We start from the raw sequence: 27,988 nt of genomic DNA, 5'->3' as shown, positions 1-27,988 counted from the left end.
TAAAAACGTCTTTTATCATGTACTTTAATACAAGCATTTCTTTTCAGCTATTCAAAATACTTACATCCAGGACCTGTTAGCTACCCCAAAAAAAATACCCCTTACAACTGTCAGAGCAATACAGGTAAGTGACACTTTTTTTTTCTTTAATGTAAGTGGAATAATATACTTAGTAAAACCCATTGCTATTCCCACAAATGCCTCTTGAATGTTTTTGCCTCCATCTCTTGGAATCCCTCATTTCATTCCATTTTATCAATATATGCTCATTATTTAATATTCAGTTCAGGAAACCCATATAGGAAGCCCTTCCTCCCCGAATAGTCACAAGACCCGGTCCTGTATTTACAGTAGTCTCTCTGCTCTTTCTCTTGATTCTTCACACTATTTTGTCCTTTGGTGCATTTATAGTTTATCCCTTTCTAGATTATAAGTGTTATAAAGACAAAACCAACCACTGTATCACTGTGTTTTAGTTTCAAGTTGTTAGCTGTTTCATGCCTATCACTGTACCTTATACCTAGTAAGTACTTCTGAACATTTTTAGTTCATTTCTTACATATTGAGCCTCCTGTTTCCCTGGATAGAAAGAGATAAGCATAGAGCAAGACATACACAGATGATACTAAATGGCTTATGCTTGATCTTCATAGAGCTTTAACTTTTTCCTAAAAATGTTTTCTAAGTCTAAAATGTGTGAGAGTGTAGCTAGGGCAGAAAAGAAGGTTGAACTCATTGAAAGCGGGAATTGTGTCCTATAATCCATCAAAGTGTTGTCATGTTTACTCAGAGTTAGTGACTTTTACACAGGAGCCATGGCGTACTGCTCTACAAGGCTGAAGAGCAGACCGACTTATTCGTGGGTTGGCAGCCCATTGTTGGATCGAAAACTACACTACCAAACCTACAAGTGAGTGATTTGGTTATCCTGGAAATATAACTTCTCCAGGCTAAACTGTTAATAACTTGTATCTAGGCTGTTCTAGTTACTATATATTGAGGACTGAAGGACAGTAAATATGAATTGTTTGTAAGGAGAGGTTTTATTTGATGCAAGAAGATGGTAGCATAAATATAGCAGTTTAATGATAAAAGAAGACATCAGGTTAATAAAATGTGGTATGCATGACATTGTCATTTAAGGTAGATTCTATGTAATTCTGCATAACAGGGTAGGGTTAGATGTTACTATGTCCTCCCAGCCATAGAGATCCATGATTAATTTGATATTGTTATTGGGCAGCTTTTATGCCTTTGGAAGCCTTCGATAGAAGGTTGGGGGAAGTAGGGTTCATATTAAGGCTTCTGGATTAATCATTCATGCCAAAACAATTCATTCAACCCATTTTGTCTACTCTTGCATAGAAATTGGTGAATTGTTTTTCCAGTAGGAGAATTGGTCAGCAGAGAGAACTATTTAGGGGATTTTCCAGTTGGAGAGCACTTTCCTAACATGTTTCCCTGTTACTTCCTAGAGAAATGAGTGTGACATCAAAAGGTTGTTCGACTGAGATTCGCATTCAAGTTGGACAGTTTGTGTTGGTTGAAGGGAATGATGATGAAAATCCGTATGTTGCTAAATTGATTGAGCTGTTTGAAGATGGTGAGTTTGGGGTTGGGATGAAAACCATTCCTTGTCATGAATAATTGGGAAGTGCTAGGTGGTAGGGAAGGGGGACAGTTACTGAAGCCTCTGTTCACAGCAGCATATAAGGTGTGACCCCTAGATTCTGAAGTGGGATTACTTTAGCACTAGCTGTACCTTCTTCCATCAAGTGAACTTCCTTACTAGAGCAGTATTGGATAAAATGGGATGGGGGGTGGGGGGGGCGCTCAAGAATTTAGCTTTTTAAAAAAAAGTTTTTTAAAAAAAGTTAAAGCTCTTTTTTTCCCCCCATTATTTTTAGGAGTGGGTAAGAATAGCCATTAGGCTGGATTTTTGGAATGGAGTGAACGGGTGAATTCAGGAAGAAGGGGGAAGAAAAAAATAGGTGATTTGCTTTTCGATAGGCATAAAGATTAGTAATGAATTTTGCAAATTCTTAATGAGAGAGAGGGTAGGTTGGATTGGTATGAGTTGATGTTCAGTCAGTAAAACAAGAACACTTTAGTAGATGTTCTACCCAGAGGGACTTATGTTTAAGTGTTGAAAAACAAAAATGGTGTTTCCCAGAGATCAGTAAGTGCAGAAAGCCACTTCTGCCCCTAAAACTGGTAGGGCAAAAGGGAAAGTAGTGCTAACCAGAGCCTGCAAGTCCACACTCACTGCTTCTGCTGATTGTCTGAGCTTTACCCTCAGCAAAACAGATAAGAGCACAGAAAGGTGGGAATGGGGCAGAACTCCAAAAGGAGGATTAAGAAGAATTTGAAACTACACAAAACTGCCTCTTCCAAGAGGAATTAGAGTTAATCCTGTGGCAATTTGGATGCCTAAAATAAAGGAACTGATAGAGTGAATGGATAAAGATGTTTTTACTAGTACATTACCTACATAGGAAGGATATTTGAGAGTATGGAGGAAAACCTCATCAAACTAATATCCACTAGGGCAGTGGTCGGCAAACTCATTAGTCAACAGAGCCAAATATCAACAGTACAACGATTGAAATTTCTTTTGAGAGCCAAATTTTTTTTAAACTTAAGCTATATAGGTGGGTACATTGTTATTAACTTAATTGGGGTACTCCTAAGCTGGCCTTTGCTAAAAACGTCCTCAATCTGATTGAGGTACGTTCGCTGAGGTCGACCCCTTCCAACTCTCCCATTCACACTCGTCTTGTATACTTGTTTTGTCTATCTCCTTTCATTCATCCTCTCTGTATGTCCAAACCATCTCAACATACCTTTCTCAATCCTCGACACTACATCTTCTTTCACTCCACAACGTTCCCTAAAATTAACTTAATAAACTTTACTTTTGTCACCCGCGTGCGCAGTTTGCGGACGCGACTAGCACTAACCACTGCACATGATACTGCTGACCGATTGGCTCACTCAACGCGTGCATGAATCGTGCGCCTCCCCTGCGCCCACGTCTCCCGTTGCCCGACTGACTGACACCCCCACTTCTTCTAACGCCACTTCTTCAGAATAGACTCGCCCAGGCCGAAAACCGACTTCTGTGCATGGGCCACGAAGTTTCAACCACACTGTACATGCGCGCCCGCACATGGTATTTTGTGGAAGAGCCACACTCAAGGGGCCAAAGAGCCGCATATGGCTCGCGAGCCGCAGTTTGCCGACCACTGCACTAGGGGGAGCACCTCAGCAGTATGGACTTCAGTATTTGAAGTATGGGCCCTGTGTGCAGATTTTAGAATCCTTGTGTGGTGCTTTAGTCTTTCTCTGAAGAGAGCAAAGGAAGAGAAGAGGTGATGATGGTGATGGCACTAGAGTGTATGTGCTTTTATTTGGAGCAATGCTGGTATGCAGTAATGTTAATGGTGTCATACAATGACAACACTGAAGATTGCAAGCACATGTTTGCCGGAAGTCATTTCAGTGGCTGATACTCTGATTCTTGCCAGGATTTTTGCTTTTCTACTGTTTGATGGCTTCTTTATAAGCATTGATTTATAAGGTTTGTTCAGTGCCCTTGACTAGAATTGCTCCTCTCAAATGCCTTTAGTAACTTTTTTGATGACTGACAGTCACAATTAGGAAGTGGTGGAGCAAAGAGAAGAACATGGATGCGGGGTTGAGTCAAATTGCTGCTGGTTGGCCTTGTGACCATTGAAAAATCATTTAAGGCCCCTGTAACTCGATTACTTTGCCTATGTAAGGGAGATAGCCATAGTCCCTACCTTGTAGGGTTTTTGTGAGGGTTAAAAATAATACGTTAATCGAGTATCATCAAGTACTTAGCACAGTGTCTGACACAGATGAAGTGCTTAATAAAATGTTCTGGCATTTTCTTAACCTTTCCACCTATCCCTCCTAGTTTCTGAACCTTATTGCAAGAAACGTGCTCGAGTACAGTGGTTTATCCGATTCTGTGAAATTTCTGTCAGTAAACAGCATTTGCTGGGTCGGAAGCCTGATGTGCAGGAAATATTCTGGTATGATTACCCTGCCTGTAACAGCAACATTGATGCCGAGACCATCTCTGGCCCTGTGCAGGTAGGTGAAGCCTTGATTTTCACTTCTATCTTGAAGCTTATGTCTGTCTGCCTCCTAAACTGCACGACCTTAAAGGTATTACTGACTGATTTACCCCACGGAAATGAATTTTTTGCTGTTTGTCATCTTCTCTGCTTGTCTGTCTACTTCATCGTAACAGATATTTATTGAGCTCACTTACCATGTGTTAGGGGCCTCCTGGAGGGAGTGACCTGAGGGATGAGCAGGAATTAGCAAATGTACTGCAGTGGGAAATTGTGTTTGGCTACGACTGTGGTAGGCGTGAAGCATTGCGAGGCTGAATACATTTGCTTAAGTGAGGACTTCACCTTCAATAAAGCAGTACGAAGAGTGCTGATCACTGCAGGCAAATTGTGTTATGGGACTTTATGATAAATCAGGTTCCGATGAACTGTAGTCTGAACTGAGACACTAGTTCAGAGACTAAGATATGGGTTATTCCTCAAGCTACCTCAGGCCCAAAATGAGATTAGATCATAGTGTGAATTGTGGTCTCATGGTGAGTAGATGGTTGATTTAATGGTGCTGCAGAGAGACTTTGGTCTGGCATGACTATAGTCACATGTTTCTAATCTGGGCCCAGAGTGAAGGAATGAAAGGCAGATGTATAAGCTGACACAGCAAGATAGGTATATTTGGAAGGGCAGAGAGGGAGGAGTGTGTTTAGGGAGGAGCACTATGGTGAGAATGAGCAGGACTGTGACAAGCCAAGCTGGACTAATGATGGAAGGCCATTTTGAAGAGCATTGAGCACTCAGGAGGTAAAATGAGTGCAGATTTGAGAAGGCATTGAAACTCAGTTTATTTATTTATTTATTTATTTTTTAAATATATTTTATTGATTTTTTACAGAGAGGAAGGGAGAGGGATAGAGAGTTAAAAACATCGATGAGAGAGAAACATCGATCAGCTGCCTCCTGCACACCTCCTACTGGGGATGTGCCTGCAACCAAGGTACATGCCCTTGACCGGAATCGAACCTGGGACCTTTCAGTCCACAGGCCGACGCTCTATCCACTGAGCCAAACCGGTTAGGGCTGAAACTCAGTTTAAGTAATCTGATCTTGCTATAGTGGGGAGCCATTATAGACTACTGAGCAGTGGAGCGTGCTTAGAGATGTTTTTGTGGGGAAATTTGGCATGGCTGAATAGCATGGCCTGGAAGAGAAACCAGCATAGAGTGTGGATGTCAGCGAGGAGGAGTCTGTGGAAATATGCTATGCCTTGGCTGTGCCTCTTTAGTTTGGAAGAGGAAAGTTCCAGAGAAGGATGCAGACTTCAATGCTTTTTGATTACAGTCATCGTGGAGCATTCCTTGGCTATTTTGGTCCTCATTTCTTCCTATTCACCTTTACTTTCCAAATTCAGGTAGTAGCTTTAGCCCCAGATGAAGTGTTACCTACAGCTCTGAAAAATGAGAAGACGTTCTTTGTGAAACTGTCTTGGAATGAGGAGAACTTCAAACCACTATCCCCAGAATTGTTTGCAGAGTTGAATAAGCTACAAGAAGGCAGTCCTAGAGGCCAGAAGCCCATGAAAACCAAGAATAGCAGCATAGACAGCCCTTCTTGGACCACGGCAAAGCATGGTGTCAAAAGGATTGAATTGAGGCACTCGACCTCCAAATCTCACCAAATTCCTACCCATCTTGTTACCCCAAGGGCAAGGAAGAGGCTAGAGCTTGGAAGTAAGTGTGGAATGGATCACAGTGGGCAGTTGAGGCTAAAGGAATAAGATATTAATTCATTCTACAATATTAAGTTCGTGCAGCAGTGGGCCAGGTACTGATCGGACACATGTTGAAATATACATCATATAAAATTTACCATTTTAATCTATTAAGTGCACAGTTTAGTGGCATTAAATATATTCACATTGTTGTACAACCATCACCATCATCTTCTAACCATTAAACAGTAACTCTTAATTCCCCCATCCAAGTGGAATCATACAGTATTTGTCTTTTTCTGACTGGTTAAGTTAACATAAAGTCCTCAGGGAATATCCACATTGTATCATGTGTCAAAATTTCCTGTATTTTTAATGCTGAAATGATATGCCATGGTATGTATGTGCATATCACATTGTATTTACCCATTCATCTGTGAATGGACATTTGGGTTGCTTCTACCTTTTGGCTGTTGTGACTAATGCTGCTCTGAGTACAGGTGTATAAATATCTACTTAAGTCCTTGCTTTTGTTTTGGGTATATACCCAGAAGTGGAATTTCTGGATTGTATAGTAATTCCGTTTTGAGGAATCACCATACTGTTTTCCATAGCAGCTGTACCATTTTACATTCTCACCCACAGTGTACAAGGATTCCAATTTCTCTACCTCCTTCCCAACACTTGTTATTTTTGTTTTGGATAGTAGCCATCCTAATAGGTGTGAGGTTGGTATGCCATTGTTGTATTTTTCTATGATTAGTGATACTGAGCTCTGTAAATGAGTTTCACAATAAATCGATGAACAAAATAGATCCAGAGACATAGAAGCATGGAACAGACTTCAGAATCTCAGAGGGAAGGTGGGTAGGAGGTGGGAAGAGATCAACCAAAGAACTTGTATGCATAACCCATGGACACAGACAATAGGGTGGTGAAGGCCTGGGGTAGGGGTCCGGGGATGGGCTAGAAGGGGTCAATGGGAGGAAAAGGAGGAACATATGTAATATTTTCAGCAATAAAGATTTAAAAATAATAACAAATGAGCTCTTCAAGATCTCTGCTACTAAGGTGACACTGCCTTTTAGATCCCTAGTAGAAGAGCTAAAAGACATACATTCTTGAAATCATACTGATATTTCTAGTCTGTACATAACAGGGCTCTTTCCCTTCTTCCCACAGTCCATGATTGTATCACCTTCTTTAGGGAGAAGAGCCCTGACTCCCAGGAGCAAGACTAATACACACGGAAGAGTCTCACAATAGCTATACCAATACTACTACTGGCAGTAAACTTAATCAAGTGAAAGTTAAAATTTTATTTGCATTGCTTTATGCCTTTAGAATGTATTCCATTGATGAAGTAAAGTTGGTTACATTTTTTCTTCTGATATTTATATTATAGGTGAAATAGAGTTAGGTTATTTTATTTCTGTTCATGTTCAAAGACCTGTAAGATCTGGCCTTTTCTTTCATGCCCTATCTTTTTTTTTTATTTATTTTATTTATTTTTATTTTTTTTAATTTTTTACAGAGAGGAAGGGAGAGGGATAGAGAGTCAGAAACATTGATGAGAGAGAAACATCGATCAGCTGCCTCCTGCACATTCCCTACTGGGTATGTGCCCGCAACCAAGGTACATGCCCTTAACCGGAATCGAACCTGGGACCCTTGAGTCCGCAGGCCGACGCTCTATCCATTGATCATGCCCTATCTTTATTAGCCATCTTCATTAGCACTTAGGTGCTTTAGAACAATTATTTTACTTCATATCATAGACACCCATGTATATCATCTACCCTGTTAGACTGGAGTGTCTTGTGACTGGGGACCAGGATTGTCTCATTCAATTTTTGTTTCCTCCGAGCACCTGGCACATACCTTGCCATTTTAACAGCTCAATTGATACCTGTGAATGAATGTCAGGTTCGTGGTGCTTGCAGTCATGGTGAGAGAGGAGCAAATCTTAATGTGGTCCCGTGTATTCACTGAACCCAGCTGGTTGACCCCAGGGATCCAACTTCTCTCTATTAGTAGACTTAATCTGAGCTAAGAAAAATCTAGGCGTTGGTGTTAGTCAACAGAGCCACTGGTATAAGTTTTTTCTTTTTTCCCCAATCTTTAATTTCTTTATTGATTAAGGTATTACATATGTGACCTCATTCCCCCCATAAGCCTCCCCTCCCCCCACTCATGCCCTCACCCCCCCTGTTGTCTGTGTCCATTGGCTGGGCCTATATGCATGCATACAAGTCCTTTGGTTGATCTCTCCTTACCCCCACCCTCCCCTACTTTCCCTCTGAGGTTTGACAGTCTGATCACTGCTTCTCTGTCTCTGGATCTGTCCCTGTTCATCAGCCTATGTTGTTCACTATTCCACAAATGAGTGAGATCATGTGGTATTTATTGGTATAAGTTTTTCAAATGCTGTTTGTTGAATGAGGCTGAGGATGTGCAGTGATCTGGTAGATTTCTTCAGAGAAATCCAATTAAACATTTATCTACAAAAGCTGACTTAATAGTTGACTTATGGTTCTAACTAGGAAAATCACCCACAGAATTTAGGAGATTAAAAATAATATAGCTACCTGACCTGGGAGGGGAAACGCATGGGATAATTCAAAATATGGAGAACTCATGTCTATGTATGACTTCAGTGGATGAATTTAGCTATAATGAGATTGGGGGTGTGTATAGGGCTAGTTAGAAAATTCACACTTTGTGGTGATTTCTCTTGGGCCTAGGTCTCCCTGTGACACCTCACACTAGGATTTCCCAGAAGATTTCTCAGGTGTCTTTGGAGTCTCCCAGAAGGACTAAACGGAAAGTGGCCTCTGAGATCACCTCACCTTCTAAGAGGTCTCAGCCTGATGGACTCCAGACCTCATCTCCGGCTCTGAAAGCCCCAGAGAAAACGGGGGAGAGGCGACGCTCCTGTGCTGAGCAAGACAAGGCTTCACATGAACGTCCCATGATCCTGAGAACCCGGGTCCCAGCTTTGAAAACCACAGAGATTAGTCAGGAAATAACACTTGACCCTTTAAGAGGGGGAAAGAGAAGCTCCGTGGTGCCTTCTGTGGTTCTGAAACCACAAAAGATAAAAAAGAGGTGAGGGGGACGTTACCCTTCCTTCCAGAGCAAATCCAGACGGTTCACATGATGTGAAATGTGTTGGTCACAGTCCATAAAGTTAGAGCAGTGGGTTGCAAGTCTGAATGTGTCAGAATCACCTGGAGGTTTTCCAAAACACAGGTTTCTGAGCCTCTTTCCAGGAATAGGGAATTAATCTCCAAATGTCAGGCCTAAGAATCTGCAATTTTGAAATGATCTGGATGATTCTGGTATAATCAGATGCCCTTTGGGGATCACTGCTTCAGAAGATAACTTCCTAACCTGAATTGCTTCATAGTCATGGATTTCATTACTTGCCACATTTTAACAGCCATTTTTTTAGTTTATAAAATACAACACTGGAAACCATTCTCAAATACATGTAGATAATGCATCTAGAACAAAGTTTACATTTTGGCACTAGGCGGTGTTTGTACATAATGGACTGCACAAATAATGTGAGGAGCCAGAAATTACACATTTCAGTGTTTCCTGCTCAGAAATTCCAGCATCCAGCTCATCATAGGTTTGCTTGATAAATGCTTTGTATTTAATATAGAGCTGCATTTCTGCAGGGTAGATTGTAAGGTTATAAATATGTCAGAAAGAAAAAAGGACTAGATACTGTGCCTGAGGTTAGTATATTTTGGTCTCTAGTTGAATGGTGAGTCTTATTTAAATAATAAGCTTTAAGCAAACTTTTTTCTCTGGGTTTTAGTCAATTACAAACTTTAGCAAAGTGATTAGTTCCTGCAAAAGGAATAGGAGCAAGTCAGGCCACCTGACTCTCCTCTAGAGCCTGCTGCTGATCCCCAGTGCCTGAAACTGCTGTGACACCTTGCAGGGAGGCACAGACACCAGACGCTCAGGATGAAGCCACCTCTACTCCCCATCGTATCCACAGAAAGAGTTCTCTCTTGACTTTGAATCGGATCAGGCAGCAGCTTCGGTAAGAGTGCTCTTTGGCAGGCAGAAGTACGTTGGTCACTGCCATCTGTGGTGTCTATAATCTTATTCCACTTCTTAAAGCCTCTCACAGTTCTTATTTGTTATTTGCTATTCCATTGAAATTCACCTTTTTACCTAGTATGTCTGGAATTGTGTCAGTTTACATAAATGTCAGTTAGAAAGGGGCCAGAACTGCTGTTCTGGGCATAGGTGGCTCTCGGGGCCTCATAATCACACCTGGCAAGACTGTTAGAGGGATGCCTATAAGCATGAGCTTTGATTCTGATGCTCTTGAATGTGCAGCCGAGCTTTGTCATTTACTGTCTGTATAACCTTGGGAAGGTTACATAACCTTTCTAAGCCTCAGTTTCTTCATCTATAAAAATGGGAATAATAATATACAGGTCACAAAATAATATAAATAAAGCCCTTACCAGAGTACCTCAGTAGCAAGCAAGTGGAGCACATCTTATACTGCTCGCCACAGCAGACATTCTTCAACACCTCTAATCCACACTGACCTGTTAGGGTACCTCTGATTTAGACTTCAAACACTGAATATCAGAAAATGTGTCCCACCATTCAGGTTTTTAGATGATAGCAAAAATGACAAAGAAGAGGAAGAATTTCTGCCTGCAGCAGAGATTGCAGACTCGGACAGTGAGGAGGAAGAGGCTTCGACACCATCCCTTCCAAGGAAAACACGCAGTTGTGTGTCCAGGAACCTACACTCTTCCATGAAGTCGTCCTTACACACCCCCTCCAAGACACCAAAGAAAACCGTAAGGTTCTTTTAGCTTTATTTTCCAGTGAAGCATCCCTCTCAATTTAAAATGTGATGGCCGATATCACACTATTATTAGTAATAGTTGGGTTCTGAGTACAGGTCTGTTGTATTGAAAGCTATTACACTTGGAATATTCATGAACCCTAGGGCTGAAAATGAATCCAGAATTAGGGGTGGGGAACCTTTTTTCCACCAAGTGCCATTTGGATATTTATAACATCATTCGAGGGCTATACAAAATTATGAACTTAAAAACTAGCCTGCTATGTTTGGTCAAACATTTAATTAACTCACCCCTAATGCTTTGTCAGGGCCTGACCAAATGATTTCCTGGGCCTTCTATGGCCCACCAGCTGGACATTCCCCACCTATGCAGTAGATAGTGATTTTTGAGTTCCCTTTAAAATTCAAAACCAAATGGCCAAGAGCCGAACTTCCAGAGGGAAGGACAAGAACTGGCACTTGATCTTTGCATTTCCCACAAAACCCAGTAGAGCTTTGAGTGTAATCAGTGCTCAGTGGGTATTGAATCAGGGCTGCTGAGCCGTGTTGTCTTACTCTGAGACAGGCCAGTAAGCCAGGACGAGTGGAATAGAGAAATTGAGACGGACAGCTGAACAAACTGGCCCAGCAATTTACAGCCAGACCCAGAAGGTCACCTCCCTAGAGATCATGTCTAGGCCTCAGTTGTATTTAAGCTCCAGGCCCAGAAAAGCAGCAAACCCAGGTAGGCAATGCCAGGAGCAGCTGCATTAACTAATGATCCTTGCCCTGGCACCTACCAATCAATAGAGATCATGAACTTGAAAGGGCACACCAGGAAAACTAATGACTATTCTGCCGAGACCTCCCCTGATTCCTGCCTGCAAGAGAGAGATAAAAGCCTCAAAACAAAGGACCCAACACATGCTCTCCCTCTGGAGAGCAACCCGTGCCATTTCCTTCCCCCTGTTCTCCCACATCTGTGCATCCCCAAACTCTAAGGGACCCATGAGACTTGCAACCAGGCGAGCAATGGGCAGTGGCAGCTGTCCCAGGCCAACCCCCTGAACCTGTCTCCAAGGGCCCCTTTTCTCTGACTTCCCTGAGAGCTAACGCAGCCCAGCCTAGGCTCTTCTGTTGCTTCTACTTTGCTAAACCCTTCCTTGTTTTACTGTCCCCGGCCCTAATAAACGTACCCTCATAGTCACCTGGACTCGTGTCGTGAAATTTTTCCTGCACGAAGTCAAGAACCTACACACTACTGGCTGGTTGTAGGCAGACCTGCTCAGGGTCCAGTCACTTGTCCGGTAACAGTGTCACTTGATACACCTGAGAAACAAGGAGTACTACTCAGGTATTGGTAATGAGTTGTGTAACTGGAAGAGAATAATGGATGTCTCTTCTGCTTCCTATGGAACTTTAACAAAGAGTCTTCCCATGTTCAGATGTGTATTAATGTTATTGCGACCTTCAGAGAGAGCCTTAGAGCAGGAGTCTTTGACCATTGTTCTTTGGAAGACCTCCATGGAAGGAAATCCAATAGATAACTTTTAGACGTGAGGCGATCTTACCTGGAATTCTTTTTTATGCAAAAATTCCTACCTTCTGGTTTGATTGCATCTCCTGGGTCCCACCGAGAAGAGATATCATCTCGGGTGTGAGGGCATCTTTAGCATAATAAAAAAGACCGGAAATCTACCAAATTCTTGATACATTCTTTTTATTTATTAATTACTAGTAAATTGATTGGGGTGACATTTTGATACATTCTGAGCAAGGTTTTCTTACTCCTTTCCTGTTTTCTCCAAAGTTATTAGGTGTTAAGCCGGTAAACAAGGTCTAACCATGTTTTCAAACCAATCTATAGGAGAATCCTCTGAATCAAACCCAGTTTAGGCCTCCCACTCAACCCTATGTTTGGGCAGGGTAGTTGGGATTTCTTTATAATTTCTTAGCTTTTTTTTAAAGTAATATTTTACTTTTAAATAGTGTTTAATCCATATTTTCATTTATTCTTTCCCCGGATTGACATTGTTTCCAAATCCTAATACTGTGTGTAAATTGGAAAAAAGAAATTGTGTTTGGACTATGAACAAAGTGTATGTGTGATGTGAGGAGAGGGAGAGTCATGGTATTTTATACATAAAAGAACTAAGAAATACACCACCTCTCTTCTTTTTAGCAAGTCATCAGGAATCAGATTTGCTAATGTGTCCTGGATGGTGTTTTGCTTTGTTGTTGGTGTGTGTGTGTGTGTGTGTGTGTGTGTGTGTGTGTGTGTGTGGTTTTTTTCTGAAATACGTTCTCTCTTTCTGAATATAGCCCAAGCCTAGAATGCCACATTCTGCCACTCCCCAGATCCGCAGCCGAAACCTGGCTGTCCGGGGCCCTGCCAGCGTGCTAGAGGAGGCGCGGCTAAGGTACCACTGCTCATGGGCCCCTTTCAGATAGGAGGAGATGGGCCTCTGCTTTCATTCACGGGAAACAGGAGTAATAATAGAGTAAAATGAGCATGTGTGTTCAGAGAGAAGAAACCTCTCCCGTAGGGTCTGGGTCAGCTAATGCAGACTGGTTCTAGGAGTCACCTTCCAGTCTGCTGCCATCCTTTTCTCAGGGATGGAGGTGATTAGTCAGGACACTCCTTCTCAAGTGTCACACTCTTTAGAACTGTGTCGGGACTTTTAAAAAATATACAAGCCTGCATCCTTCCAGAAATCAACCGAATCAGAATCTCTTGTGGGATGAGGTTCAGCCATGTGATTTGGGGAAAGCTTCCCAGGTGACGTGTACCTTTGGTTAGCACCACTGAGTTGGTGATTTGCGGGGAGAACGGGATTATGCAACTACATGAAGAGATTTGAGAATGAAGACATTCCCTTGGGTTTGTGACTAAGGTTTTATGTAGAAACTAGATAAGTCCTTCAATTTATTATTGAGTAGATGGTGAAATGCTTCTAAAATCCTCCTTTTCCCTTATTTAGTCTGCATGTTTCTGCTGTACCTGACTCTCTTCCCTGTCGGGAAAAGGAATTCCAAGATATCTACAACTTTGTGGAAAGCAAACTCCTTGATCATACTGGAGGGTGAGTCATGCTGAGCCAGGTAGGATGGTCGGGGGAGAAGGCTCCTGCTGGTACACCCCTCAGGTGTCAGAGATCGATCGGCCAGATGGTCTTTGCCCGGTGTCAGGAGAACAGGGAAAAGCCTAATGCTTCTAATGCAGCTTTTTGTTGTCAAAGTTATTCTGTAGGAATAGCAATTCTGTTTTTCAAAGAAAAATGACACTGCCATTGCTTGTGGAATGAATGATTCTATGGAAACAGGCCCTGCTCTCATCAGCTTCCAAGGATGGTCCCTACTGCCCCCACCTCCACATTTCAGGGCTCTTGGTCCTTCCTTCAGCAGACATTTGCTCACTCCTAACTGGTGAGGCAGCTGGCACAGACCTAACCCTCACGCCTTCCCTTCCTGCCTAGGTGCATGTATATCTCTGGGGTACCTGGGACCGGGAAGACTGCCACTGTACACGAGGTAATACACTGTCTGCAGCAGGCGGCCCAAGCAAATGATGTTCCTCCCTTTCAATACATTGAAGTCAATGGCATGAAACTGACAGAGCCGCACCAAGTCTACGTGCAGATATTGCAGGTAAGCAAAGCAGTTTGGGCTTTTTGGAAAATACAGTCTTGGTGGCACATGAAAAGAAAAAGGTTTACTTCATTTTGTGCATATTACATGTTTTCAACATGCCAGGCATTGCTCTTTGAGTAGAGATAGCAAGAGCAAAGGCAGAATTCCTACCCACAGGGACCTTAACGTCTAGGAGCTCGTTATGAAATGTTGGGAGCTAGTACTTACTGTCATGGTGAAAGCCATTTGCACACAGGAGGCAGTGTGGCAGACTAGAAAAGGGTTGGAGGTAGGCGCAAGTTTGCACCTCACTCTTGGTTCATTAGCTGTTCTCTTGTAACAGATAATGTCCAGTTACAGAGTTAGGAAGTAATGATTTTGGAGGGTCTTCTGGGACTAGTCTGTGGTTCATTTGCATTTCAGTCATACAGACTTTATCTTCTGTCTTGGTGCCTTCCAAGTTTAGGGTAGAAGGCAGAGTATAGGATCCTGAAATCCTCAGACTAAATAGCTTCCTCTGTTTGCAGATTTAACTTTAAGCCCTTAGAGTTCACCATACCTGTTTTCCCCCAATGCAGAAGATGACAGGCCAAAAGGCAACAGCTAGCCATGCAGCCGAACTGCTGGCAAAGCGATTTCGCACCCAAGGGTCCTCTCAGGAAACCACCGTGCTGCTTGTGGATGAGGTAAGGAGGTGCCCACAGGAGGACTGGGAAAGAAGCCACGTGGTTGTTGACCGAGATGTTTGGGGAGCAAGTACTGGGCAGGACGGAAGGTTTGGCTCCTTCCTTCATCTAAGCCTGTTTCGTGGCAAGTGGCACGTGCCCACTGATTGCCTTGCTGTTCTGCCGATGTGCCCTGAGAAGCGCATGCAGCTGAAACAGTGGTGACAGGTCTCACTCTGGGCCCTGGCGTGGTCTCTGTAGTTGACCCTGCATCTCTCTCCATTTCCCTGGCAGCTTGACCTTCTGTGGACTCAGAAACAAGATGTAATGTACAATCTCTTTGACTGGCCCACTCACAAGGAGGCCCAGCTTGTGGTCCTGACCATTGCCAACACGATGGACCTGCCCGAGCGCATCATGATGAACCGGGTGTCAAGCCGACTGGTAGGTTTTGGGGCCGTTCTCAAGTTGTTCTTACAGATCCAGAAGCTGTGCTAAGGAGTCCTGCAAATGAATACATAGACACTAAAATAAATGGGGAAAGTACAAAATGTGGATTCTAAAATTCTTCTCATTTTAAGTTGGAATTAAACATATCGCCACTGCATGTGAAAACACATCTTGATGTTCTGCTGCCTGTGCACTGTTAAACTGCAGAGCCCTGGAGGTTTAATTATATTTAAAATGTATTTAAGCATTTTCCCTTGCCAGGCAGTGTTAGATGGGTAGAGTGTAGCAGTGAGCAAGGTGGATGCAGTCTCTGCCCTCGTGGACCCCTGGTTCAGCCTGAGCCACAGGTACTTCCAAGCACGGCGAGTGAGCCCAGGCGCTGTGCCCGCACAGATCATAGAGCCGAAGATCCTCCCATCCACTCTCCTCGGAGCACCTCTACTTTTCTCTACTTCTCAATGATTCTGACAGAATAAAAGGATATTTTAAACTAAATGAAAAGTAGTTTGAGAACTACCATTGTCAGTAACGAAGAGCTGGAAGCAGTGGGAGTCCCAGCATGAAATCTGCACACTGTTATGGATTTGGGGACTGAATTAACTTTCCACCAGGGCTATCAGAGGGCAATCCATGAACTTGTTTCTCTGTCATCCTGGCTCCCCAGGGTTTCACCAGGATGTCCTTCCAGCCCTACACTTACAGGCAGCTGCAGCAGATCCTAATGTCCCGACTCAAACACTTAAAGGCCTTTGAGGATGATGCCATCCAGCTGGTTGCCAGGAAGGTAAGTCACCGTCGGGAGGCCTAGCTGTACCTACAAAACGTGGCAATTCTTTGCGGAGCACCTGTTGGTGTAAGGTCCTGTGCTGGGTGCTCTGGGGATGAAGAGAAATTTAGGAAGTCTTTTTTTTTTTTTTTTAAATATATTTTATTGATTTTTTACAGAGAGGAAGGGAGAGAGATAGAGTTAGAAACATCGATGAGAGAGAAACATCGATCAGCTGCCTCCTGCACATCTCCCACCGGGGATGTGCCCGCAACCCAGGTACATGCCCTTGACCGGAATCGAACCTGGGACCCTTCAGTCCGCAGGCCGACGCTCTATCCACTGAGCCAAACCGGTTTTGGCGGGGAAGTCTTGTAAAAACAAATACAAACGTAGAAATGAAGTCCTGAAAAATTCCTGAAATCTTACTGTATGATAGGGGGCTATGACTATGGTGGGCTTAATCAATTAAAACGAAAATTAATTGATTCAGGAAGCAGACAGCTTTGTATAATGAAAGGGGCAGAATAGTTAAATAGACCTGCTTTGAATTCTGGCTCTAACACTTAATAGGCATGTGGAAGGTTATAGGAAAGTTACTTTAAAACTTCCTGAGCCTCAGTTTACTTCTCTGAAAAATGGTAATAATACTAGCTACCTCATAGGGTCATTGTGAGAATGAAATTCAACCATGTCCATAAGGTGCCTGTAAGATTGGAGTCGCTCCAGGAAATGGACGCAGCCAGCAAGAGGGGAGTTTATTAGAGGGAATGGGGAGAAGCTCAGGACTCAGCCTCCGCTGTCCTTGGGGTTGAATTTCATGCACAAAAACCACAAGGAGTGGAGGCTGGGCGGAGTTCGTTGTCCTTCAGACCGATCAGTGCTGGTCGTTGTTATCGTTGGTCTGCTGTCTCGCCCTCCCTGTGGCTGCCTCCTATTGAGCCAGATAGGGTGACCACTGGCTCTTCCACGAAATAAGCCTGGGGCCACTTTCTCATTCAGGACTTTCTAGTCTGCCCGAGCCAGATGTCCTCTGCTGGCCTGTCAGTGTCTAGCAAGGTGCATGCTCCATGGTAGGTATAAAATTTGGACTACATTCAAGCGTGTCAAACTCGGGGCTCATGGGCCACAGGCCTCGTTTACGTCCTCCAGGCTCACTGGGAGAATGCCAAACGAGATTCCACTAAGACTTATCTGAGGCTACTGAAGAATAAAGTGGGTTAAATATCTCACTCAAGCTGAACACAAGAAACCACCCATCCACCGTATTTCAGCACTTAAAAGATTTGTAAATGTATTTCTAGTGTCTTGCCTGGGAGGGTGTGAACTCTGAATGCCTATAGCAGCAGCACATGTCTGCAACACCTGCTCAGAACTGCTACTTACTGTGTTAGGTTCTGGGGTCAGATTAGCCAGGTGGATGCTCGACTCCAGGCTTCACTTTCCAAGAGAGATCCCCCAAGTTACCAAGTGATCCTCTGTTGGGTAGAGTTTTCACTTCCATCATGCAAATTCTAAAAGTTTATGTTTTTCCTCCAAATGGTCCTTTTTTATGCCTATTTAGGTTATCTTCTTCCTTTTCCTCCAAGGTGCTTGTCTGTTTATCCTGCACTGTTCCTTCCCTCAGATGTCTTGGTTGCCCACTTAGGTATAAGAATGGAGGCTACAAAGCTTAACGGGAGCTCAGAGCACTTGAGTAAGCTTCACCGGGAGAGTCTGATGGGCCAATTTCCATATCTTTAGTTGTTTTCATTGGGATGGTCAGATTTCCTGTAGTTGGCTTCCTGTGTCCTGCCTGGAGGGCAGTATGGGGTGGGGTAGGTGGGCTGGAGTCAGAGTTCAGGATGCAAATGGTTAGGGACATCCCCTCCCCTCTGACAATTCCTGGTGTCCTGGCCTAGAGACTTTGTTTATTTTTTTCCTTTTTTTTTTCTTTTTTTTATTGATTTTTTACAGAGAGGAAGAGAGAGGGACAGAGAGTTAGAAACATCGATGAGAGAGAAACATCAATCAGCTGCCTCCTGCACACCCCCTACTGGGGATGTGCCTGCAACCAAGGTACATGCCGTTGACCGGAATCGAACCTGGGACCCTTGAGTCCGCAGGCCGACGCTCTATCCACTGAGCCAAACCGGTTAGGGCTGTTTATTCTTGTTTGAGAATAAATCTTGGGTCTTCTGCCATGGTATAAGAGGGAACATCTCCAGGGCAAAGAGTTTTATGGAAACAGTACAAATTAACAAGGCACAAAATTTTCTCAGAGCCCTAAACTCTTCCTCCCCACAGTGGCCCTAATGTTCATCCAACAGCACGAAATGGGAGAGGATCTAGAGCAGTGGTTCTCAACCTTCCTAATGCCGCGACCCTTTAATACAGATCCTCATGTTGTGGTGACCCCCAACTATAAAATTATTTTCGTTGCTACTTCATAACTGTAATTTTGCTACTGTTATGAATCATAATATAAATATCTGATATGCAGGATGTATTTTCATTGTTACAAATTGAACATAATTAAAGCATAGTGATTAATCACAAAAACAATATGTAATTATATATGTGTTTTCTGATGGTCTTAGGCGACCCCTGTGAAAGGGTCGTTCAATCCCCAAAGGGGTCGCGACCCACAGGTTGGCGACCCACAGGTTGAGAACCGCTGATCCAGGGCAAGGGTCAGCAGACTTTTTCTGTGAAGGGTCAGGTAGTAAATGTTTTCGGTTTTACAGGTTATAACAGTCTGCCACCACTATTCACCTCTGCCCTTGCAATACCAAAAGCAGCTATGCACAATAGGTAAAAAATACACATAGCTGGGTTCCATTAAAACTTCATTACAAAAACATGTGGGGCCAGTGTGCTGACTCCTGGTCTAGGGCATCCATTTCTTAAGCACTCCTTATTTTAGCCAAACTTTACCATCAGTTTCAATACCACTAAACCTGAGCATTTTGTAGATTTTTAGTATAATTTAGATTTGTTCTTAGATTCCTCATTACTGTCTTAGGAATTCTTCAGTCTGCTAAGTCAACCACTACACTGCCACCCCTTTCCAACTGCAGAATTATATTGTTTACTCCTGTTGCTTCCCTTCCTCTTACGGTTCTTTGTCTTTTTTTGTTTTAATATATTTTTATTGATTTCAGCGAGAAAGAGGGAGAGAGATAGAAACATCGATGAGAGAGAATCATCACTTGGCTGCCTGCTGCACATCCCACATGGGATCGAGCCTGCAACCCGGCCATGTGCCCTGACCAGAAATCAAACCGTGACCTCCTGGTTCATAGGTTGATGTTCAACCATTGAGCCACGCTGGCTGGGTGGTTCTTCGTCTTTTAATAACGTTTCAGGAGGCATCAAATTTGGATGGTATTTTTACCCAAAACTCTTGCCTGTAATTTCAAGCCTCTCTTATTTCTTTACATATAAAGAAATAGAATCCATCTATTTTGTATTCTGTATACTATAATTATAAAGTCTTTGTGAGTCCAATTCTATCAACTGCTGGTTCCCATGTATATGTGGCCTTGTTTCCTTATTATTGTATCGTTTTTTTATTTTCTTGTACAGTGGGGCCTTGACTTAGGAGTGTCCCGACTAACGAGTTTTTTGAGATACCAGCTGTCTCTCGGCCGATTTTTTGCATTGAGTTGACAGAATAATTTGAGTTAACAAGCTCCTTAATGAGCTCGGTCTCCGAACAAATTAAACTCGTAAGTCAAGGCCCCACTGTACTATATGCTCATGCTCCTTAGAGCTTTATCAGATAATTAATTGAGGCCTGGTTGAAGTTGAGTTCATTTAGAATTTGTTTTTGCTTCTGTTAGTTACCAAAGGGCACTATCAACTGGGACCATTTTAAAACAACATTCTCCACTAGAATATATATATATATATATATATATATATATATATATATATATCACTAGAGGTTTATATATATATATATATATATATATGTAAACCACTAGAGGTTTATAGGAGACACAACATAAATTTGGGCTCCAAATCGTGAAGACTTTTGGTTGCAAAGACTTCTAACCCTGCACCACCTAGTACCAAGGTCAAAACAGGCCATTTTTCTAGCCATCCTTCTGCAGGATGGTTCTCTCATTCACCCTTATGCTGAGGTTGGGCCCATGATCATGTAAGGTCTTCTCTTAGAGTCCATGTTGGGTAAGCCCCAGCTTTTTCTTTCGTCTCCGTCACCATCACAGCCGTCGGAAAGGATGCTTACAGTCACCAGGCTCACAGGTGCTCTCAGGGGGAGGACTGCTTCGGGTGTTTCCTTGCCTCCCGGGTCCCCGTGCACTTTGCTTCTAGGCCCCTGCAGCAGCTCCAGTCCACGCTGTGAACACAGTGCTGCTTCCCAAGGCAGTGGGATGGGCTCGGAGGAGAGAAGTGACAGGTGGAAACGTCCATAGGACACCCTTACCTGCTGGATGTGGGAGGTTAGAGGAAGGGAAGAAGATAAGCTGGTGCTCATGCTTCTCCCTTGAGTTACTGGAGAAGTGACTTTTGTTTTGAGTGTCTTAAATTTGAATTCTGAAAACAGAAACATACACAAATGTTTTAAAAACGTCTGTAATCCTACTTCCCAGAAATGGCTTTTTAATGTCTTTGTGTGTTGTGTGTATAAATATATATATATATATATATATATATATATATATATTCCTATAAAATTTGCTTTTTTCGAACTTAACGTAGCATGAATATTTGAAGGAAATGATTATTTCAGCATGTCTTTAGGCTAATGATCAGGATTGTTGGCAAGCATTGGGACTATTGAAACAGAGATCCTTGCAGGCCACAGTGAGTCCAAAGCTTCCCTCAGTGAAATTTAAATTGCAAGTGGCTTAAGTCAGTTTGGCAGAGAGGATAGGATTCCCTGTGAATGGAGCCCAGGAACCCCAATCTCTGTGCACATGCAAAGGAAGGAGCAACAGTGTAGCCTCTGGTAGTGTGGGTTGGTCTGACTCAGCTAACCACAGACTTCTCTGGGTCCCACAGATTTGCAGCCTCCTTCCCTCTTGATTCTGGTTGTTTAGCCATTGACCAAGCCGTCTCCAAAATTCACACAAATGCTGTGAGGAGGCTCAGCTATGGCTTTACCTCCAATCCCCCCACCCCCCCAACTTAGCCTCTTGGCCTTGGCTGGCTGCTTCTGGGGGCATATTTCTCTCCAGGCAAGAAATGAGAACCCTTGTGTTTTCAGATGTGTCAGTGTGATTGTGGGGCACTGGTCTCTTATAGATTTCATTTCCCTAATATTAAATAAAGCTATGGATTTCTGCCTTTTCTACTTTAGAGTTATTTGTAAAACCAAGACAAAGGTTTGGACTCAGGGAAGAGTCCCAGGCACAGTAAAAGTTATGTGCTGCATGATGACATTTTGGCCAATGAAGGACCGCATATACAACAGTGGACCCATGGAGCTGAAAAATCCCTATAGCCTTGTGATGTCATAGCCCTTGTAATGTCGTAGCATAACACACTGCTCAGGTGTTTGTGCTGATACTGTTGTAAACAAACCTGCTGTCAGTTGTATAAACGTACAGCACATACAATTATGTACATACACAATACTTGATAATAAGAGACTGTTACTATACTAGTCATCATTATTTTAGGTGTATTCTTTCTACTTATAAAAAGGCTACACCGTGTAGGTTTGTGTAAATGCATTTGGATGTTTGCACAGCAATGAAATGCCTCATGAAGCATTTCTCAAGAGGGTATCCCCATTGTCAACCAACACGTTAACAATGTGATAATTTATATCTGGGCTTCCTCCAGGTTCCCAACTAGGACTAGGTACTTAACTTCAAGCTTAAGTCCATTCTCAGCAACGCCTTTTTTTTTTTTTTTTTTTTTAGCTGAACACAAAATCTGTTGGTTGACATGGCAAGGGGACTCAGGGAATAAAATGATCCCTCTTGTAGGTAGCAGCCCTTTCTGGAGATGCACGACGCTGCCTGGACATCTGCAGGCGTGCCACCGAGATCTGTGAGTCCTGCCAGAATCCCGGCTCCCCTGGCCAGGTCACGGTGGCCCACTTGCTGAAAGCGGTAGATGAGATGTTTTCATCGGCGTACATCACTGCCATCAAGTAAGATGCTTCTGCTTCCTGGCCTTGAACCTTCTTTGAAAGACCGCCTGAGGGCCATGGTGGGAAGGCCGTGGAAGCCTGTTTTTCTGACTTACTGAAGACGCTGTCTTTTTTCTTAAGGGGCATAGTCATGGGGTGCTGGTACCTTCCCAGATATAGTTGCTGGGTTTCCTTACTTCCAAAGTGGCATTTATTATATCATTTTAAGACTCTGGGAGGGTAGGGGGACCCCTTCCCAAATAATATAGGAGGAAGTAGTCCCCATTTTTTTCTAAAAATGCAGAAAAGCTTTATTCAGCTTTCCTCTCGGTGTTGGTGCAGCCACACTGAGAATTCACATGTCTTCATTTTCTTTAAGAAATTCCTCTGTTATGGAACAGAGCTTCCTGAGAGCGATCCTTGCAGAATTCCGTCGATCGGGACTGGAGGAAGCAACATTTCAACAGGTGGTCAATCTCCTTTTTTAAAATCCATCTAGATTTTGGTCTGGTGCTGTTAAAATATGTGGGAATTTCAATCACTGTGCGATAGTTTGTCTGTTTTGTGGTAACCTGGTAATGCTAAGGAATATCAAACCAGCACCTATTTTTATGTGATATTTTTATTGAGTTGCATGAGGAGAACTTTAGCAACTGGCTTCTACATATTAGATTAAAGGTTTACTATGTGCCAGATACTGTTCTAGGATGGGAGGTTTAAAGATGAACTATCAAAAGTCACTGCCCTATTACAGCTTATGTGGTGTAATGGGGGCGACGCTTTCAGAACGAGCCATGTTTAAAATCACAAACGTCAATCCAAACCATCTTTGAGCATCATTTCAATATCAGTAAAAGGAAGCCTGAGGTCTTATGCCTTAGTGATTTATTTAAAACCAGTGTCCACAGGCAATGGCTCCCTTAGAATGTGAACTATCAAAGGTGTGTGTGTGTGTGTGTGTGTGTGTGTGTGTGTGTGTGTGTGTACCTGGGAGTGTGTACCCCTGTGCATAAACATGTTTTAGACGTTCAGGAAAACATTTTCCTTCCAGCTACTTTTTCCTTTCAGCTTTCCTTTACTTCTTTACATTCCTTTTTAAACATTTAGTTACTGGTCATATTTTGCCCATTATTCTCCTTCTAGAGCCTGAAACAGCTCTTCTGCAGTGACTTTCACTTTAGTATGTAAACATTTTCTCAACATCTACAATGTGCCATTAACTGTGCTGTGAACCAGGAATCCCCGTCTGAATTGGTTAATATCCCTGCTTCTGACAAGCTCCCAGTATTGATGGGGGTTAGGGGGTGGGAGTGAGGGTTGGACTTATAGTTAGAAGACTGCCCAGAAACTACTACAGACTTGCCTGACCCACTTGGTGCTTTAGGGTCGGAATCTGTTTCCAGCTACCTTTTGCCTCTTTATTCAGTATTGTCTCTCTGCCTCTGTGCTTTTCCAAGGGTCATGCCTTGGTAGCTGTACACTGTGTCTGCTTAGGAAAATACCTTATAGCAAAATTTGACTTGAATTATGACAATCTCCATTATGGAATTCTCAGCCCCTGGATACCAGGACTCTTGGTGTAACAATTTCAGTACTAGACATTTTATATCCATTAATTCAAGAGATATTATAATACATTTAATAGATAAAATTGAAGCTCAAAAAGCGAGATAACCCGCCCAGGGTGTCATATTTAGGTATTTGCTAGAACCAGGATTCAGACCTGCTTTCCTCTGATTCTGAAGTAGTACTGCATTCTGCCCTTCATTTGTGCCCCCACTGGGACAGCCTTTGATGCCTTCTGAGGCATTAAATATCCTGGTCAAGAAGTATCTGCGTTCCCTAAAAGAAGAAATACATGATCAGATACAGACCCAGGACGACCTTTCCTCTCTTAACCTTCCCGGCAGCTGACCTCAGATTTGCTTTTTGTTTCTAGGTATACAGGCAGCACGTGGAGCTGTGCAGGATGGAGGGGCTCCCATACCCCACCATGTCAGAGACCATGGCGGTCTGCTCTCACCTGGGCTCCTGCCGCCTCCTCCTCGTGGAGCCCAGCAGGAATGACCTGCTCCTTCGCGTGCGCCTCAACGTCAGCCAGGGCGATGTGCTGTACGCCCTGAAAGAAGAGTGAAGAGCTTCACAAGGAAGGATAGCTGATTTTAAAGAACATGATTTTATTTTTCTAAGCACATGGAATTTTTGTGGCAAAATATAATGAAGGGAAATAACTACCATGTAGTTTGGAATTTTCTTTTAAATAATTTGCTTTTTTCAGAGTGTTTGGGAAATTTATAGTCATTACAAGCATCAGGTTATAAAACCAAATAAACCCTCCCTCTGACTTTTATTTCTGTTAGTAGCCCCACCATTTATGTAATGGTAACATGCCATGTATATCAATTTCTGCACACAATCACTTGTATTGGTGTAAAATAGTCTGGGGAAAATATGTAAGAAATTGGTTATATTGGGTGCCCCTGGGAAAGAAATGGATGGCTATGATCAGGAGTTAGAAAAAGACTTTCACTGTACGTCATGTATCTTAACTTTTGAGCAATGTGAATAAAACAATCTTATTTTACAAAAAAAGAAATGCTGGAAGTAATATCAGTAATAAAGAATCCCTAGCAATGAATAGCTAGAAAATGTACATTTTAAAAAGGTACCATATATCATAAAAACAAATCTTTTTTTTTTAATATGTTTTTTATTGATTAAGATATTACATATGTGTCCTTGTCCCCACGTTACCCTCTACCCCCCCCCGCCCCCCCCCCGCTCATGCCCTCTCCCCCCCGTTGTCCATGTCCATTGATTAGGCCTATATGCTTGCATATAAGTCCTTTGGTTGATCTTTCCCCCTTACCCCCACCCTCCCCTACCTTCCCTCCAAGTCCCGACAGTCCAATCAATGCCTCTCCGTCTCTGGATCAGTCCTTGTTCATCAGCTTATGTTGTTCATTATATTCCACAAATGAGTGAGATCATGTGGTATTTATCCGCTCTCCAGTTCCATCCATGCTGTGGCAAATGGTAAGAGTTCCTTTTTCTTCTTCCTCTTCTTAAAGAATACCTTTCAGCATTTCATATAATGCTGGTTTGGTGGTGATGAACTCCTTTAGCTTTTTCTTATCCGTGAAGCTCTTTATCTGACCTTCTATTCTGAATGATAGCTTTGCTGGATAAAGTAATCTTGGTTGCAGGTTCTTGCTATTCATCACTTTGAATATTTCTTGCCACTCTCTTCTGGCCTGCATGGTTTCTGTTGAGAAATCAGCTGACAGTCGTATGGGTACTCCCTTGTAGGTAACTGACTGTCTTTCTCTTGCTGCTTTTAAGATTCTCTCTTATCTTTTGCTCTTGGCATTTTAATTATGATGTGTCTTGGTGTGGTCCTCTTTGGATTCCTTTTGTTTGGGGTTCTCTGTGCTTCCTGGACTTGTAAGTCCATTTCTTTCACCAGGTAGGGGAAGTTTTCTGTCATTATTTCTTCAAAAAGGTTTTCAGTATCTTGCCCTCTCTCTCCTTCTGGTACCCCTATAATTCTGATGTTGGTACGCTTGAAGTTGTCCCAGAGGTTCCTTACACTATCTTCATATTTTTGGAATCTCTTTTCTTTTTTCTTTTTCGGTTGGGTATTTTTTGTTTCTTTGTATTTCAAATCTTTGACTTGATTCTTGGGATCCTCTTGTCTGCTGCTGGATCTCTGTAAATTATTCTTTATTTCAGTCAGTGTATGCTTAATTTCTAGTTGGTCCTTTTTCATGTCCTCCATGGTCTCACTATACTTATTGAGGGATTCATTAAATTTATCGGCGGTTTCCATAAAATTCTTGAAAAACCTTATAAACGTGGCCTTGAACTCTATATCCAATTGTTTGCTTTCCTCCATTTCTGCCATTTGTGACCTGTTTCTTTGTCTCCGCATTTTGGCAGCTTCCCTGTGTTGATAGAGTGGCCCTGTGCGCCAGGTGTCCTGTAGGGCCCAGTAGCTCAGCCTCCCCAGTTACCTGGGGTGGACACTCTTGGTGCACTCTTGGTGCCTTGGTTGTTGTAGAATCACTGGGAGGAATTGACCTCCAGGCCAATTGGCTGTGAGAATCAGCTGTGTCTAAAGTGGGAGAACTTCTGTGCTGAAGACACCCTTCTGGGGCAAGACTTGCTTCAGTGGGGCTTTGGTGCTCACTGAGTCTGCTCCCTGAGTGTGTCCCTTATGGATCTGAGGAGTTGCAGTCTGGTACCCTCTGACCACTGGGTACAGTGGCTCCTGGATCTAAGGAGGTGCTAATTCAGCCTCTGCCTGAGGCCACACAGCAGGAGCCACGAAGAGGCTCAGCTGTGAAGCAATGCAAGCCGCTGCGGGGCCTTGGGCCTTCTCTTGGAAGTTCCGGGTCTGCCTGGCTGGGCTGCAGTTAGGTACATTCACATGCAAAAGCCTCTGCCGCAGCCTGGGTGGGGCGGGGTCTCAGAGAATCAAAGGGCGGATCAGGGAGCTATGGCTGATTCTCCGCCCGGAGTCGCGGGTCTCAGTGACCCGCTAAATGCTGCAAGCACCTCTGAGGGAAAGCCGCCTTCAAGTTCGCCCGCTGCCGGACAGACCAGCTTCTCCCCGTATGAGACCTGGGTCCCCAGAGACTTCCCGGAACCGGAGTTCACAGCAGTCGGGAGCTTGTGATTCAAAAAGACAGCCGCGTCCTCAGGTGCCACCCCCTTTCCTCGCCCGCGCGAGCCGCCGTACCTCTGCACTTCACCTCCGCAGCACCTCTGGCTCTCAGCGTGCTTTTCTTTCCTTCTAGTTGTAGAATTTACACTCAGCCAGCCTTTCTGTTGATCTGGATGATGTTTGCTCAGTCCTTTGCGGTAATTTTCAATTGTTGTGGGAGGCGACAATTTCCCGGTGTTTACCTATGCCGCCATCTTAGTTTCTCCCATAAAAACAAATCTTTAAATGAAAAAGACTTAGATGGCACAGAAAATATAAGGTTTGTAGGAATAAAGAGATGTAATTAACCTCTAAATAGGAATAAATTCCAATCAAAATCTTGGCAGGGTTTTTTTGTATAACTTTGCAAGTTAATTCGAATATTTATTTGGAAGCCAACAATGGGACAAACTGACATCTAAAGCTTCCTCATGAGAAACACACATCATCCATGTCATAATAGTCCTGCCAGAAATGTCTGATCGACCAGACATTTGATGAGAAAATTATCAGCTAAATCAAGTTGAGGAGAAAATACTCTACAAAGCAACTTTTCCTTTTTAAAAATGTCAGTATCACAAAAGACAAAAACAAAATGCAGGAATTATTCTAAACTAAAGGAAAATAGAGAAATGAGAGCTAACTGTACTGTGTGTCTTCATTGGGTTGTATATTTAAGAATGCAAATAATTACATACATTGTGGACTACAGTAATATTAGTTAATAAGTATGATGTAAAGCTTAAATTTTGTGAGTGATAGTGTAGGAGAATCTCTGTTAGAATCATGATGAAATATCTGAAACTAATTATCATAGTTCAGAAAAAGCTTACATAGGTGTATATACATATTTATAACTGCACATAATGGACTGAGGATCAGAATATTTTAAAGAATTATACAATTCATGAATTTTATAAAAGAATTGCATAATTTTAAAAAAGGGAAAATGGTAAATAAGTAATCCACAGACTAAGAAACAGGAATGATCAACAAAATGGAAACATAGTAAAAGAGGCCTGCAAGTCAAAACCTTTTCACATCTATT

The 27,988-nt window shown here is 42.9% G+C and overlaps 1 protein-coding gene across 2 annotated transcripts; it reads left to right on the top strand.

Moving 5' to 3' along the window:
* Window positions 1-19: 19 nt before the first annotated feature.
* Window positions 20-24,827, top strand: ORC1 (origin recognition complex subunit 1). 2 transcript variants are annotated; one of them, XM_036347427.1, is made up of 17 exons: window positions 20-124; window positions 811-910; window positions 1,476-1,603; window positions 3,941-4,119; window positions 5,509-5,827; window positions 8,553-8,916; window positions 9,764-9,868; window positions 10,454-10,649; window positions 12,959-13,056; window positions 13,618-13,719; window positions 14,113-14,284; window positions 14,845-14,952; window positions 15,226-15,375; window positions 16,046-16,165; window positions 22,090-22,256; window positions 22,615-22,702; window positions 24,175-24,827. In XM_036347427.1, exons 2-17 carry the CDS (start codon window positions 816-818, stop codon window positions 24,367-24,369), a joined length of 2,586 nt encoding a protein of 861 aa, XP_036203320.1. In that variant the 5' UTR covers window positions 20-124; window positions 811-815; the 3' UTR covers window positions 24,370-24,827. The 2 variants fall into 2 exon arrangements, with proteins under 2 accessions (XP_036203320.1, XP_036203321.1); XM_036347428.1 differs by lacking the exon at window positions 9,764-9,868.
* Window positions 24,828-27,988: the final 3,161 nt, after the last annotated feature.

This window comes from Myotis myotis, unplaced genomic scaffold, assembly GCF_014108235.1.
Source record: "Myotis myotis isolate mMyoMyo1 unplaced genomic scaffold, mMyoMyo1.p scaffold_m19_p_2, whole genome shotgun sequence".
In the NCBI taxonomy this organism is placed as follows: Eukaryota; Metazoa; Chordata; class Mammalia; order Chiroptera; family Vespertilionidae; genus Myotis; species Myotis myotis.
Note: the sequence above shows the minus strand (reverse complement) of the source record. Positions and strands in the feature narration are given on the sequence as shown.